Below are 15,965 nucleotides of genomic sequence, written 5' to 3' on the forward strand. Positions count from 1 at the left end.
ATATACTCTCCCACTAATTAGATACTCCAACATCTAGACATTGGCTCAGACCTGAACTTCCACTTGTCTACTTGTCAGCAGCTGCCTTGAATACCTCAGTAACCTGGTTAGATTACTCAAACAGATTAAAAAACAATTTCAGAATTAGAACTACTTTAGAAATCTCGAATTCTGGGAATACAAGTAGGGAAGAAGAGCAGTAAAGCATCATAACCAAAAGATATAGCAATTGCGCATGAATTGATTGGATGACAAGCAAAACAACCACCATTAATTATATTTATGGAAAGCACAATGAATGAGCATGGTCCAGATGAGCATTTGCTTAAAATGAGCTCACTAGTTAAGTGAACTATTGAGTACAAATTTCTTGCCAAACACCCAATACATAATCCCACACTGCAAAAAATCAAGTTGATTCCAACATTAGGCAATCCTTCCATAGTCCTTTCTTCCACGAGATGCTGGCGGAATATTTGAGACAGGATGACTGGCCCTACGCCCTACATTAACAATAGCACGATCAAAGTAAAATGGAATCAGTTAATTTTGTTCCTTTAATTATCCAACAATAATTACATATTTTGACACAAGAACTCTATGAAATTACTTAACAAAGAATTAGGTAACTAGAGTAGTTTGATGGAATGAAGTAAGGAAGTACCCCATGGCATGCCATTACTGAATGAACTATTTCCAGGAGAACGTGGGCCCCCAGAACTAAAGCTAGGAGGAGGGAGCTGGACTTTCATGTGATTCCATTCACTACCCCGAGCAGCAGTAGATCTCCCATGATTGAACCGCTGAACAGTTTGCTGCCCCAAACGGCTTGGAGAATTTTGTGTCATATGTGGCATGAAGTGAGAATGCTTTGACATAAAACGAGGATATCCAGCATGTGGATCATTAGCAGGAGGGCTACCCACTTCTATATGTGAAAATCCTACAGGTCCATTTTGTCTGCACTCAAACAATATAGAAATAAGTCAAGAACAGTAAAGATAATACTTCAACAAAAAACAATAGCTCCACCCATGTATGTCTGAGATATTTGAACATTATAGTGCATATCCATCTCTACAATGTACAACTCATCTTGGATGCATCAATTATGTGAAAGAAAAAAATGGACTATAACTTTTAATAAGGGAAACAAAAGTCACAGCTAAAAGCAAAACCAGACATGATATCGAAAGACAAATGAAAAATATGACAAAAAATAATTTTACATATTTATCTTGCAACTAACTCAACTGAGGGAAAGTGATATCCATTTCCCCTGTCAACTTTGCCCCCTCTCCCCTCAAGCATGACATGCAGATTAAACCTCTATAAGCGAATTCATGAAGAAGGATATGCAACTACCTTTGAATTGATAAATTTGAGCTTGTGGTCAAAGCACGGTTGAATCTTCCAACTCCAACAGATGAATCAGCCGAACCAATATGCATTCCTCTGTTGAACTCAGCTGTCATGCAGCTCTCATCTGATCCATCCTCTTGCAGAAGAAGCTCATCACTGTAGTGATAACGAATGCAAGTAATATAAGAAGTTAAAAGATCATAGAATAAATATCACGGCAAAAAGTCTATGTTAAAAGCTCTTAGAGTCCCTATTAACAGCAGGCAAAAATTCCTAAAACTTCCAATAATTAGTTTGATATTGAAACCAAAAGTGGTTTTTAGAGATATAACACCAAAGCCATAATCTGGTAAATAACAATATAGACATACAATGATGATAAGCATGACAAAAATCTAGTGTTACTCATAATAATAATTAAAGAAAAAAAGGTATGATAATAAAGAGAATTTTCATCTACTTGCAAATAACATATCCACCTACACAAAAAGAGGCATGAGTAAATGAAATTTTTTTTTTTTTATTGGGGGGGGGGGGGGGGGGGGGTGTGGGGGTGAGGGATGGGGGGAATAAATGACCAAAAATGAAGAGTAATCTGGATAGAAACAATTCCACATCTTAACAATTGTACAAAGTTTAAGAGCTTGTCTTTCATATTCACACTTATTAAGGAGGCAACTCTGTTACTGAAGCAGCAAGAAGCCAAATGTTGCAGCTAGACCTGGTTTAGGAGTACCCTAATACAGCATGTAAAATTTTTGAGGAACAGGAAAGCGTATGGGATTTCTGATAAAACACCCATAAGTATTTTACTATAATCAAGCAGTAAAATATTGAGCCAACAACCCAGTATTTTGTGAAATGCAACTTCAGTTCCTTGATCTAGTTAGAACATAATACAAAGAAGTAAGTTATGACATGCTACCAGAAGTTGTGTACTATTTGCAGGAACCATTTTCAAAGATGCATAGGCACTACTCTCCTCGCTGAAGGAAAAGTGTTCAGAGGTGATTTATTACCATCTTCTTCAACACATTATGCAATAATAAATATAGAAGAGACGGCTTATATAATTTGTGTATCAAGGTGGCTCCCATTCTCTCTATCCCTTATCTTACTAGTATTTTATAACAACAAGCAATCTATACAGAAGAAATGCATAAAATCAGCATGAAAAAATTAAGAAATACTGGAAAGTGTCAGTGAACTAAATAGGATAAAAATGGCTGCTAAACTACATAACAGTATACTAAGGAATGGTCTCCACCCTTAATGCAGTCTGCAGAAGAGGCCTGACAAACGGTCAGCTGCTGCAAGCCCCACATGTTGGCACCCAACTAATCTTTGAGAGAGTAAAGAAGAATAAAGACCATTCTCATAAAAAAATAACACATCCAACAAAGCTAGAAGATAAATGTATCTTAACATTTGATGAACATTGTTTAGAGTTTAGACTGCAAATTCAAGTTTTCTACTCACCTATAATTTGGATCCCAATCTCCAGGATCAGGCAGTGACATGCTGGCATCTGTCTTGTCTTGAGCTGCTCCTGTGCCATGCTGCAGTTGCACATTAGAACCAAGTCCTATGGAGTTGGGTATGTTTTGAATGACTGAGTAACCTGTAGCCATTCCAATGCCACCTCGCTGCTGCTTCCAGTTGGCTGTGTTAGAATTTGACTGTATATGAGAGGGCAGACCACTGACCACTTGAGAGTTTCCCTCAGCTTGGCTAGAAGTGGTGCCGTCAGATACTTGTCCTTGCCAATTTGATAATGATGAACTCTCTTGAGATTGGGAACTTCCAGAATATCCCCAACTTTTTCTTCTATTAAACTGGCCAGCTGCAGCCATCTTACTTAAAGGTGATCCCTGACAACTGTTTCTTGCAGGAGAAGTAGGACCATAATGTCCGGGAGAGCCACCTGAAACTTGACCATAGGAGCTTGGAGGAGTAAATTGTGAGGGACTGGTGCCAAGGGGAAGAGGTGCAAAGTTTCCAGCTGATGGACTCACACCAAGTCCATTCCCATGAGAGTACTGCATAACTCTCCGTCTAGCATCAGGACTACTTCCAAGCATTGATGCACCACCCTGTGAATGCATGTTCATTGCAGATGGGCCAACAGGTGAATAATATGCAAACATATTACTACTATCTCCATAACTCCCATAGCTGCTTCCAAGCCCAGTATTATCATTATAACTACCATAACTTCCTATACTACCATAGCTATTAGCATGACCATATGGCACCATCGGGAAGTGTGGGCTGTTATGGAAGGCAACTCTGTTCCTGTTTGGAATCTACACAAGGGAAAATATACATCATTATAAGACTGATATTAAAATAATGCAGGAACTCACTACTCTAGTAATAAAAATGCTGAACTATTAAGAATCTCACATTAGGGGAAAGACCAGCCGCAAACCAATGGCCTCCACCAGGGTGATGGTCCACCTTAATGTTTTGAGCAACAGGCTACCAAAAAGCAAAAAGCCACCAGACATTAGGTAAATATCATTTCATTTATTTCTTGCCTAGAAAATAACAGATTATTAATAATACTAATGCTGCCAAATGTCTTTATAAACTTCTATCCAAAACTCTTTGTAACAAAAGAATTTGATGTGGTGGGGGAATCCTAATGAAACCAAACTGACTGCTAAAACAGAAGAAACACCAGCAAACAAATTATTTAAAAGAATAAAAATAAAAAGAAAAGAAAACAAAGTTGTGGTAAATCTAGGACATGCCTTGGATTTGTTCTCTTTATATAGATTCACAGAAACCAGGGTAATTTCTTTATCTGTCAAAGCCAAAGTATCATTTTGTAAAGCCATAAAGGGGAGCCAATATTTACATTAGAAGAACTTAAGCATAAAAAAAAAAAAAAAGCTTGTGATCCAACAAAAACAGATTGCTATAACAGAAAAACAGCTGAAGCCACAAGAAGACCAATAAAGCCAACCTTTCACATGCCTCAAAGAATTTTAGGTGCAGACACAATATAAAGAGAAAGATGTACAATGGAAATTAAAATTACATCAAAAGATTGCTATATATCTTTCGTGTTTTAAGGATAAGATTTTATATTTCAAATTATTTTTCAACAACTTTGAACTTTTATTACAACTTTTTATAAATAAGACAAAAGTGCCTTGAATATAACACAAAATTGTCCCAGTGTTCAGAAGATTACATAAATGACCAATCAACTAAGAATAAACAACCCCAATCACCATGGAAATCAGAGAGGGCCAGGCAAATCCTCTGTACGAATGGTGCCAAGCATTGAAATAAAAGCCACATAGTTAATGTAAAATTTGACTTAAGGTTCAACCTCTCTTCAATTGCAGAGCTACATGCATAGGTCCCTTACCAAGCGAGGGGTCTCAGGTGGGGGTCTATATGGGCATGTGAAAGGCTCCCCAGTAACAAAAGGGTGTTTTGAAGCCTGCACAATGAAGTTGAAACTCTGACTATAGCTTCATATTTAGTTGGAATAGCATGATAAAGAAGGTTTAAGGGAAATTTCAACTACCTGAAAAGGTGACCAGCGTTTTGCGGGATCAAACTCAACTAGTCCCCTCAAGAAATCAATCAAAGCTAATCGTATTTGACTTTCTGTTATAGATTCATTATGCAACAGCCTTAGTAAGTTCTTAACAGATGGTAGTCTCACACGACAATCATTTTCCCACCATGCCACACTGTACATTCAATGTAGAAGTTAGATGCTAACCTTTGATGATATCTTCTTTAGGCAAGTTTTTCCGGTAAGGATAGTTTGTAACAATTGCTTCAAGGTTCTTATGATTGAAATACTCTTTCCCAATCAACGGTTTTTTTAATTCCCTCTGAACAGAAACAAGCAACAATCACTATCAGATGAAGAAAATTATACTTGAAAAGAGATGTACAAACATAAAAATTAACAAGATCCAGTCATATAGAAATTTCTATCCTTTTACTACTTTTCACGAAGTTTTTCTTTAAAAAATGCAAATATGAACACTTACAGCTTCATATTCTTCTTCTGTTAATGCTTGGTAAGCACTTCTGCCACCAATGAAGACTTCACCATTCTCTGTATTGTGGATACTCCCAATGCACTTAAAGAACTTACTTGTGTTTTTTGCCTCCTTTAGTACATAATCAGGGGGTTGTCCTCTACAACATGACAACCATATATAAAAGGCTGTTCACAACAAGTGCAAAAAATACAACTAACTGAATGGGTAACAAGTGCTAAAAACAACTTTTCAATTTATAGAGTATCTCACAGTAACTAGGTTTATTTGGGATAAAAAGAAATAAGTTGGAAATGAAAGTTTGTATGAAAATATTAAGAAAATGATAAGCAGCATATTACTTTACATTCAATGCAAGAAAAGAGCAGATGACTAAGAAACAGCAACTGATTACACATAGGTCATGGAAAATTGAGCTGGAAGGATTCTAAAATTCTAAAGATGGAACACGCATTATTATGCAAAATTTGAACTTCAATGAATTAACACAGCTAAATGACTACAGTCTAGCCCAAAGTTCTAATGTAACTTTAGTACACAGTCCAGAGGCACTTCTTCTATTTACTTGTTTTAGAGAACAGAAACTATTTATTTTGGAGTAATCCCCTACCCAATCAGATCACCAGTTCAAATTACTTGATGTGTGTGCAATAGCGCATACATGTGTGTGTAAAGGTGTGTTTAACTCTTTTTTCCTTTTTGACACATACATAAATAAGGTATGGTAGTCTGTTAAATAAACTAAAATTCCATTATGAACCAAAAAATCTACTGTGGTGTTCACAAGTCGTCAATTTTGCACCCGCTAGAAGGGACTGGAAAAAGAAGATAATGTCCAAAAGCTCAAGGACAGATGCATAATTCTAGAACATCATTCAGAGGTTCTTATATACAAGCAATCAAACTAGACTAATCATATTGATCAGCAAGTTATTAACATCCTGAACTGCGACATTAATTCATGTCATATAAGGCACATATATCGCTCTCATAAGTATTTATGCCTATCTTGCTAATTCATGAGAAGAATGATCTTAGAGGATCTGACCTGTCATTATATTACTTTTAAATGGAATAAAGGAAATCAGAGAGAGAGAGAGAGAGAGAGAAAGATTGAACTTTCAATTTGGGATGTTCAAAAAATATTTTCCTACTTTGAAACATCAAAGCAATTTTTTCTCTTTTCTTGAAAATTGTTGATCCTCATAAGGGCAATTTTTACTATGAAAATCGATAAATTTGTGAAGCATTACATATTTGTTGCCTTAAATGCTGGAATTTCTAAGAAAACCAAAGAATAAGGGACAGAGGGAGTAAGAATTTTGGTAGATGCACATGCTTATTTAGTGATAAGTGACTACTTATATAACTTCTACCATTTGAACATGACAACTACCTGCCCGGTTATCGTCCTATCAAATGAACCAAAGAATAGCTATCCCTAGATCAGTCACAAGAAAATGATGCCTAGAAATACAGAGAAATTGTTACCCAGAGATGTATGACCACAAATGCAAGAGGCATACCCAAGTATTTCGATCATTCGTCTTAGAAGATCAAATTCTGAAGCACCAGGGAATAATGGCAGCCCTAGAAACAGTTCGGCAACTATGCAGCCAAAGGACCACATGTCAATAGCTGTCGTATATCTGGACAAGGATCAAGGTTCAAACTAAAACAAAAAAAATTCTTTGATGGATCATAAGCATAGACACAGAAATCAGAATTAAGGTATCTAATCATCAAATATATAATGAATCACAACCACTGAACATTAATATGAATGAGCATTTTTTAATTATTACTTCCAAAGAGTTTGAAAATATATGATTAATGCAAAGTTATATAGGTTGTGGCATGCTAAAGAGAACAGCAATATGACAGAACTGAATCTTTTAAGTCATTATTTCAGAGAGATAATCTTCATATAGAAATACAAAGAACTTAATAGTATTGCAAATATTAAAACAAATTAGTTATTATGCCAATTTAGATAGAGTTTCAAATGTTATATCAATTGTTATCATTCAGGCAGTAGAAGGCTCTGAGGGACAACAATGAATGCAGACCTACCTTTATCTCTTTTCTTTTTTGTTCATCTGTTGTTGCTCAGTATTATATGAAATAACTCAATGAGTTAAATAAGATGAAAGCAGTCAAGCAAAAACTAAGTTTTGAACAATCTACTCAAGGCGGAATCCAAGTATATTGGGTTTCAGATCTGCAATGCTTAACTCAAGCATCAAGCCTGTCAAATTTGATGGAGTAGGAAGAGTTTGACAGAGTCGCTTGAGCTAGGATAAGAAAACTTTAAAATTTGATATTTTATACACTTCCCACCTTAGATGATAGTTATCATAGACAAACAGCACATACATACCTCAAAACACGTTAGAAGCAAAGAGAACGGGATCTAATGAAGGACAGCAGCAATTAAACATTAACTTCAACGTATTCACACCCATATAAAGGTCAGGTTCAATTTTTTGCACTGATAGTGTACCAAGCACTGTTCACAAGTTGGGTTAAATTTTTCACATGATTAATTACCATGAACTATAAAGGTTCATTTTAAACCTGAGGATCGATTAGATCAAACTAACTACTGCTCAAGTTTATCCCACCCAAGTTCCAGTCCAGCAAGAAATTTAAAATGAGAAGATATATTGTAAAGAAAGAAACAACACCACGGTTGATTAAAAGACAAAAGCAGAAAGCAGAATCAAGAGATAGAAAAGAATAAGGCTATACATTTGTATTAAAAGGATACTGATATCCAAGAAGAACTTCAGGAGACCTATAATACCGGCTCTGCAGAAGAAAATAAGAAAATGCAGCTCTAAGACCCTCCTGAGCATTATAACAATGAACAGTATGACAAGTGGTAGGTATACATGCAAACCTGAATGTAGGAATAAACAGTCCGATCTTCCATGCAAGCTGATCCAAAGTCAATTATTTTAATTTCTGCTGGCTTGACACTGTTATTTTCAGGACAAAAACATCAAACTTCACTGAAAAAAACATACAGAATATATATTATAAGGTTGTAATCCAGACAAATCCTGAAAAAGCAACTCACCTCGTGCACAGAAGGATATTTTCTGGCTTTAGATCACAATGAATTATCCCAGCATCTTTTAACAAAGCCAGTCCACGTAAAATCTATATAAAATTACAAGTATACGATGCAAGTCAAACGACAATCAGAAAGCGATGTCTACAGCTAGTCCAATCAATATTCAGCACAGAACCAAGTTCAGCTATAAGTAAACTGCAAATACCTGTTTCGAGAACAGCTGAACAATGCTCAATGACAAACCCCTAAAATGATTTATCTTGATAAGCTCATACCTAGATCAGGGTGAAATTGTCAAGAACATGCTGCAAAAAAATCTATAAGAAATGCATCTGTGTACAGGATAAAAGAAATTCACAAATGATGCATCTTGTTTCATTGTAAGACAACAAAATTACTTACAGATTTGTGTCAAGCAGTTCAAAACAAATGCACAAGTGACGTTGATATACAAAGTAATCATAAATACGGACAATGTGATGCTTGTCCTCCGGATCATACTTTTTGTTTAACTGCAAAAGGCAAACAATGAAGCAAACACAATAATGTTTCACTACCAGTATTTCTAAAAGAAGGATACATACAGCTGTAAGAAGACTAAATTTACCGTTGTCAAAATAGAAACTTCAACCAGTGCCTGCTGATAGTAAGCAGGTTGATTTTTAATTATCTTCACAGCAACAAAACTGCTTGTTTCTGGAACCCAACATTTAGCAACCTGCCCGAAAGTCCCATGACCAAGAACATCTTTGACAATATATCTACAGATAATCATTGAAACATGAGTAAATGCTTCCTTCAATAATTAATTCGTAAATCATAATAGGCCACCAACAATGATTTTAATTTTCACATTGTCTAGTCCATGAATCTACCAAATGCCTGAGCCTGAGCCTTCATGAATAATATCTGCTCCTTTCCTTTCTTAGTTTTCTTTCCCCTTCTTTCTTTAGATGCTATGTTATCCTTTGTTTCTCGTATGGATAATATTTGCTGAATTGCATTAACTAACAGTTTTGGTGCCTCATTATGAGAAAAACAAAATTGATACCCAGGTAATGTAGGTAAAATATTAGCACACAGTAATGAGCTATAACAAAATTGATACCCGGGTAACGTAGGAAACATATTATAACACAGTATTGAGCTACGCCAACAGCAACCTTGCCTGCTATGGATATGTATATAACATGAAATGTATTCATACTAAAAAATAACCATAGAATTCAATTTGGTACATAGAGGAACACCTTGAAAACAGTTTTCGTTCTTAAACCATGCTAGCCAGCACATCAAACAATCAACTGAATAATTCCCTCAAGGCAACAACTTGCCTGGCCAAGTCATGCCTGAGATCAGGTCAGGCTTCAGCTGGCACTGTACCTGTCAGCTATGGCCCCAATTCAGCCTCATCCTCACCCAGCCCCAACTCTGATCCTTTTCTAAACATTTCTACCTTAGAACCCAGAATGGTTGAATGCTAAACACAGGCATTTTGCCAGGGTAGCAAAGAAGACAGAATCAAAAAAGTATTCTTCATTACTAGACTTAAGTAGAAACAAACCAGCTAGATACATAGATTAGAACTGAAACTTTTCGTGGAGAACATGGATTAAGAGGGGAAAGGGAGTTGGAATTTGGAAATGAAAAAACGGGTTATCCAAGCTTGGCAAACCCAAAGCTCATATCTACACTGATGTACAAACAATTCCAACATGCTAAGGTTCAAAGTTCAAAAGCCAAAAACTAAGCAGGTGTTGTCATAACTTACAGAAGCTAAAGGCCACATGAATGAGAAACAAATATGCACTTCAAGATGATCTATATTTCTAACACATCAAAGTCAAGAATAGTCCATTTTAGTTTAAGATCAACTGCCTATCAGCAGCACAAATAAAAGTGTTGGCAAAATTGAAAAAAAAAAAAAAACAACAACAGTCTTTATTCAACCAATAAGAAAGTCCACAATGCCCATGTGAGGTCAATTCACAAAGCAATGCACAAGAAATGCTTCAAAAACTACAGTTGAACATCATGAGGAAAGTTATAAAAAGCAGCAACAAACCTTCGCTGCGTTTCTAAATTGGTCAAGACAAAGTTCACCGTCAGAATAAGATCTGAGTTCACATTGTCATAGCCATCATTGAGGACACCAACAGATGGACTAGTCAAAAAACGCTTTGGGTTCAATTCTTCTGAATATTTAAATTGCGGATTGCATATTTGGTATGTTTCAATTATGTCCTTTGTCAGTCTTGCCACCAACTGCACAATTAAAGCTGCATGTCAGCACAAATATTTGCCTTATATGAATCCAAGACTAGAGATTATCACAAACTTGCTACATGATGGGGGGAAAAATGTCAGTGCAAACACTATATTGCAGTTTGGTAACCAAATAAAGTGTTGAAAACTAAATTTCCAATTATGAAACTTTTCACAGCGATTGGATACTCATTTTGCAAACACTTAATAGAATATTTTAAAGTAAACAAGTGTTGAAAATTTAAGTGGCTTAGACCTACTTAAGGCATTTCGTCAAAATGTATTTTCTATTATTTGACTACATTAAAACTACATATTAGTGGTGCATTTGGTGTGTAAGATGAAGGACAACATATGATAAAATCATCGTATACAATGTTACATGTTCCCATTCAGAGGAGGATAGGATGACATAGGATGAGTCATCCTCCTAGTATAGGATGACCTCACCTATGGAAAGGGGAAGGATTATTTTAACCCTATAGGATAGAGTGCTAGGTTGTATATATTATTTTTCATGTTTTCTATTTTCATCCTAGAGTTACAGTCTTCTTTAAAAAAAATTGTATCTACACAAAATGGTATTGCAAGGTGTATTTTTGACCAAGGACAATCATCCTATATCTTGCACACACCAAACACAGTAGTTATAAATTGAACCTAAACTACTCTTAATCTGGCACAAATAATGTAAGGTAGGATGATAAAATCTAATCCTATATCCATCCTCATTTTATCTTATTTAATTCTCTCCATTATTCTACATATCCAACACAACTCTCCTTTGCCATCTTTTTTAACTCTTTTACTTCTTGTTTGATGAAAAAGATTTAAAAATACCAATATACTTTTACTATATAAATTCAATACTAATAATGTAGTACTTAATTTTATAGTTTCTACAGCATCATCCTATATTCAGACACTAAAGCATAAATGGCAATTCAAATGATTTCTTGCATTAAGACATGAATAGAGCAAACCCATACACAAAGCCAAACAGCAGTATTGGACAATAGATCATTCAATGAATAGGAGGAGATCCATATTGGTATCATTGGTGTAAGGACAGAATTTAATGATTAAACATGTAAGTGAAAAAATAACTAAACATCCATGCCCCACTGAGACTCGTATTCTTCATGGAGTCTCTTCTCCCTAGTTTAGCTGTCTTACGAACATCATAAATTGGCATGAGTGGCAACGTGATGGCTTGTCAAGATAGATAGGACTTGGGATATAAAATCAATTTAGCAACCTCAATTTGTGAATATTTGTACTGACACATTGCATTCTTCTATCTGAAACCAATTTGATCACCTGCTCTGCTTAAGCTTACTGACATGGAGCATTTTACTTACTGAAGTAGGTATAACATTTCCCAGTCATTTTCACAGCTTTATATGATACATTTGCAACTAGTGAAACATTTAAGATTTACTCCCTGTTTATTGGGAAAGTAAGGGACATTCTCTTCTGGCCACTGCATTCTTCTTATGGGATTACTTTATTCATATATGCTTTCACTGTGTCACTAACACTTCTACTTGTGATAGAAAATACTAGCTCAACTGGGAAGAGAAACTAACCATGGCATATATGCACCAAGTAGTCAGTCTGTTTTATCACAACAATTCTTAAACATTTGTCTTTCTCACTTACATTTTTTAAATTTTTCGTTTTGCTATGGCATACTCAACTAGCATATATTATACAGTTCTAAACGGCAACAAAGTTTTTCTTACTAACCATGCCATATAAACAGAATCACTCACTAAACCACAACTGAAACCAGCTGAACATCTCTTAATCCATACCATTCAAATTCAAACCAAATCAAAAAGCTCCTCAATTTTCTACACATTTCAACATGCCAACGAAAATCCGCAAAGCATTTTGAACTAAAAATGAACGGACAAACAAAAAAGAGGACTTACAGGCCTCCTGACAACAACTCGCAGCTTTCTATCAGCTTCATTTCTAGGTGAATAAGCCCCAAAAACTAGCTGCCTTGGCCGCCACCGCACCTTCGACCCCTCCTCTGATCCCAATTCTGAGGCCCCTTCAGGCTCTCCTTGATTACTAGGACCAACCTCATCCATAACTATCCCCCAAAAACAAAAAAAATCAACCTTTTCTAATCCCCCAAGTTTACTATTATCCCCAATAGCTCCATTGAAATAGAAAACACTCAAAACACGAAAGAAAGAAGACAATCCAACAACAAATAAAGGAAAAAGTAAGAAAACCCCAATTTTGATCAATAATTGAATTGTAGTTTTGAAGTCAATATTGAAACTTCAGTGATTTTTCAAGGAACCCACCAGCTGATTCCAATCCCATTCTTTGTTTTCCTTTCTATTTCCTCTAATTCAGTCTAAAAAGAGAAGAATCAAAAAAATGGAAGTCCAGGTGGATCCATAGATGATAAAAAAAACCCAACTTTTGATATAGTAAAAAGGATTGAATCGTTTCTATAGATTATAAATTAAAACCATGCAACAAAAACCCACCAAAACAAAACAAATTGGATGAACAGAAAAACCAAATTCGACCCAAAACTTAGATTATAAAGAAGAAATATGATGCAACAAAGAAGGATCAGGAGATGAAGAAATAGATAGAGAGAGAGTGGTTTTCTTAGAGAGAGAAAGATAGGGAGAGAGAGTTTTGGTCTGAGGACAAAGGCACCGTGTTTCTTTCTTCCTCCAAATGGGAGTTTTTTTTTTTTTCCCTTTTTAGATTTGTTTTTTTTTTTATGGGACTGTGGCATGGGCACACTGTACAGTGGCATTTTCTTTTTCCCTGTTTTAATTTATTAATTTTATTCCAATTTTGTTGATGTAGCACCTGCTCACTTCTTCTTTTTTCCTATATTTTCTTTAGATTTTATGCCATTTATTGGGATATGAAATTTTTAAATTGCTACAATTCACATATATACACTCCATTTTTTATTTGAATTTTTAAAAATGGTAAATTGGAAAAAAATTTGTAGGTAAAAATATAATTTACTCATCTAATTTCATTAAATGTTACTAGGCATAAAAATTGGGTATGTAAAATTATTTAATTGTTGAGTAAAGAGTGAAAATATTGTCATTATGATATGACATGACTTCTATCACAAACATATATAAAATTATTCTATGGTAGTGTTGCATGTATGGCTTTCAATTGGATATTGAAACATAAACATAAATCTAAATTTAAATATAATTTGTTGTCAAAAGAATTTAAACATATTTTTCCTTCTAGACAACAAAATATAGAAATTTCCTTTGCTTATATTATCTAGATTGATATCTTCATTTAAACAATTAATAGTTTCAAATTATAAAATAAAAATATAATCGTTATTCATTTCAAAAAATTTATTTGGTCGATATTAAATTTTAACTATTGATAAAATGAAACTCCGTCATTATTCTATAATAATGGTAATAAATTTGAAAAAAAAAAAAGTAAAAACAAATGATGGAAGGGAAGGGAGTGTGATTAAAAAAAGAGAGAAGGGAAATTGAAAATGATATATGATTGCACATTGAAAATTGGTGAAAGGGAAATACGGATAAAGAAAGTCACCTAACCATTTGTGTTCCTCCATATAAAAGGTAAGTAATAGCTATAAAGCTATGTGGTTTTATGCTGTTCTCTGCCTAAATCGAAAAGACTAATTAAAGTTTCTAAACATTAATTAAGAGGTGTTTATGTCCCTTTTATTTTTATTTTTTTACCAATAATCCTTGTTTAATTTTAGACGCTAAACTTGTATACCCTCCAAATATTGGCATTCATTTTGTAGCTCTCCTTGTTCAGCTTTGACTCTCTTATCTGCAAAGGAGGATCCATTCAATAATTAGCTTCACGTAGCCGAAAATGGATATATACTAAACAAGTACATATGCATGTATGCATGTATCTACCCAATTTTTGGCACTGGGAAAGACTTTGAAAGGAAGAGAAGAGGGAAAAGAAAACAAAAAGAAATTAGTTTTGACTAGATTACGTCGTCTTTTTTCGTAAAAGAAGGCCCCTTTCTTTTCCCCTTAATTCCAAGAAAATGAAGCGGTTTCGGTTACAGTTTGGAAAGCCCTACACACTATCATATATGGGTTCCTCTCTAGCTGTTGACCCTAGCTCATTCAGGCCCCCTCCCCTGATCCCTTTGTCTAGCCCTTTATTGGCTGACCATTTCCACTTAAAAGAACCATCAGCACCACCAGATTGAGACAGATTTAAGATTTACCAACCCATGTATGAACTGAGAACCTTTGTAGGAATGTGCCCAAAAGCCCAAACAAAGAGCATCTACTACAGCCTGGCAAGCCTATAGTAAAAGTCATTCAACTCCTAATTGATCATTGAACAAGCAGAGCAACCCCTATTATGCCTTCCATGAATGGGAGACTATTAACAATCTCGATCCTGCACTTGAACATAGGATTCAATGGTAAATTCGTATATCCTCTGTTCAAAAAGGCAAAAGAATAGTTCCCTCTGTGCTGACCACACGGCTCCATTCTGTTCAAAAAACTAGATTCAAATTCCTGTTCCCAAAAAGGGAAAAATAAAATACAGCCCTATTCCCTTGCAAAAAGTTCACAACATCCTGAAATCAGGTGGCCATTAGGATCATGGAAAGCGCACTCAGCCACTCATTTCTGAGCTTATTAACAGTGAAAAGGATTTTCACTCAGCTTCGGCTACCACCATATAAGCATAAGCATGATTTTCACAAAAAAAAAAAGCATAAGCAGAAATCATGAAGACTCACTCAAAGCCCAGCTGTTCGATGCCTGACAACCCTGTATGTGAATTCCATTGACCAGTTGCCTTGTTCATGTCAATTAGTACCCCCAACACCTGATAAGGCTAGAGATTTACCATCCAACAGCAATCAATATTAAGCATTAGTACAGAAACTACATCCCGCAGCCTGATGAAGTATCAGATGAGAAAGTTGCACCAATCCCAAATACAGCATGCACCATGCTGCATCAGCAGACACTGGCCAGGGAATTCCAGCAAGTTACTCCCATGTTATTAAAACACCAAGAATCCATATATAGAAGAATGTAAGAAAGTCCCTCAGGCTGCTCTTATAATCAAACCAAGCTACATCCCATGCCAACGATGCAACATAACTTCCAACAAGAATTCATGTGTGCTTCATTTAAAGACTACATGTTTGGTCATGGAAAACCTTGCTTCTCTTCAAAATC

At 35.3% G+C, this 15,965-nt stretch overlaps 1 protein-coding gene across 1 annotated transcript; it reads right to left on the reverse strand.

Annotated features, from left to right (window-relative positions):
- Positions 222–13,456, reverse strand: LOC18599650 (dual specificity protein kinase YAK1). The gene is made up of 18 exons (XM_007029706.2): positions 12,678–13,456; positions 10,541–10,740; positions 9,083–9,236; positions 8,878–8,987; positions 8,681–8,750; positions 8,479–8,561; positions 8,299–8,377; positions 8,167–8,207; positions 6,923–7,045; positions 5,385–5,535; positions 5,108–5,222; positions 4,907–4,989; positions 4,745–4,819; positions 3,769–3,843; positions 2,842–3,668; positions 1,366–1,518; positions 665–960; positions 222–503 (listed from the first exon to the last, which is right to left on the reverse strand). Exons 1-18 carry the CDS (start codon positions 12,840–12,842, stop codon positions 427–429), a joined length of 2,877 nt encoding a protein of 958 aa, XP_007029768.1. The 5' UTR covers positions 12,843–13,456; the 3' UTR covers positions 222–426.

Source organism: Theobroma cacao, chromosome 5 (assembly GCF_000208745.1).
Source record: "Theobroma cacao cultivar B97-61/B2 chromosome 5, Criollo_cocoa_genome_V2, whole genome shotgun sequence".
NCBI classification, from domain to species: Eukaryota; Viridiplantae; Streptophyta; class Magnoliopsida; order Malvales; family Malvaceae; genus Theobroma; species Theobroma cacao.

Excerpts from the sequence above, each read along its gene's own strand:
- LOC18599650 (XM_007029706.2), bottom strand. The coding sequence starts at position 12,842 with ATGGATGAGGTTGGTCCTAGTAATCAAGGAGAGCCTGAAGGGGCCTCA. Across the intron at positions 9,237-10,540 it reads AATTTAGAAACGCAGCGAAG|ATATATTGTCAAAGATGTTC; the intron begins GTTTGTTGCTGC and ends GATTATCTGTAG. Across the intron at positions 8,378-8,478 it reads AATATCCTTCTGTGCACGAG|TGTCAAGCCAGCAGAAATTA; the intron begins GTGAGTTGCTTT and ends TGAAAATAACAG.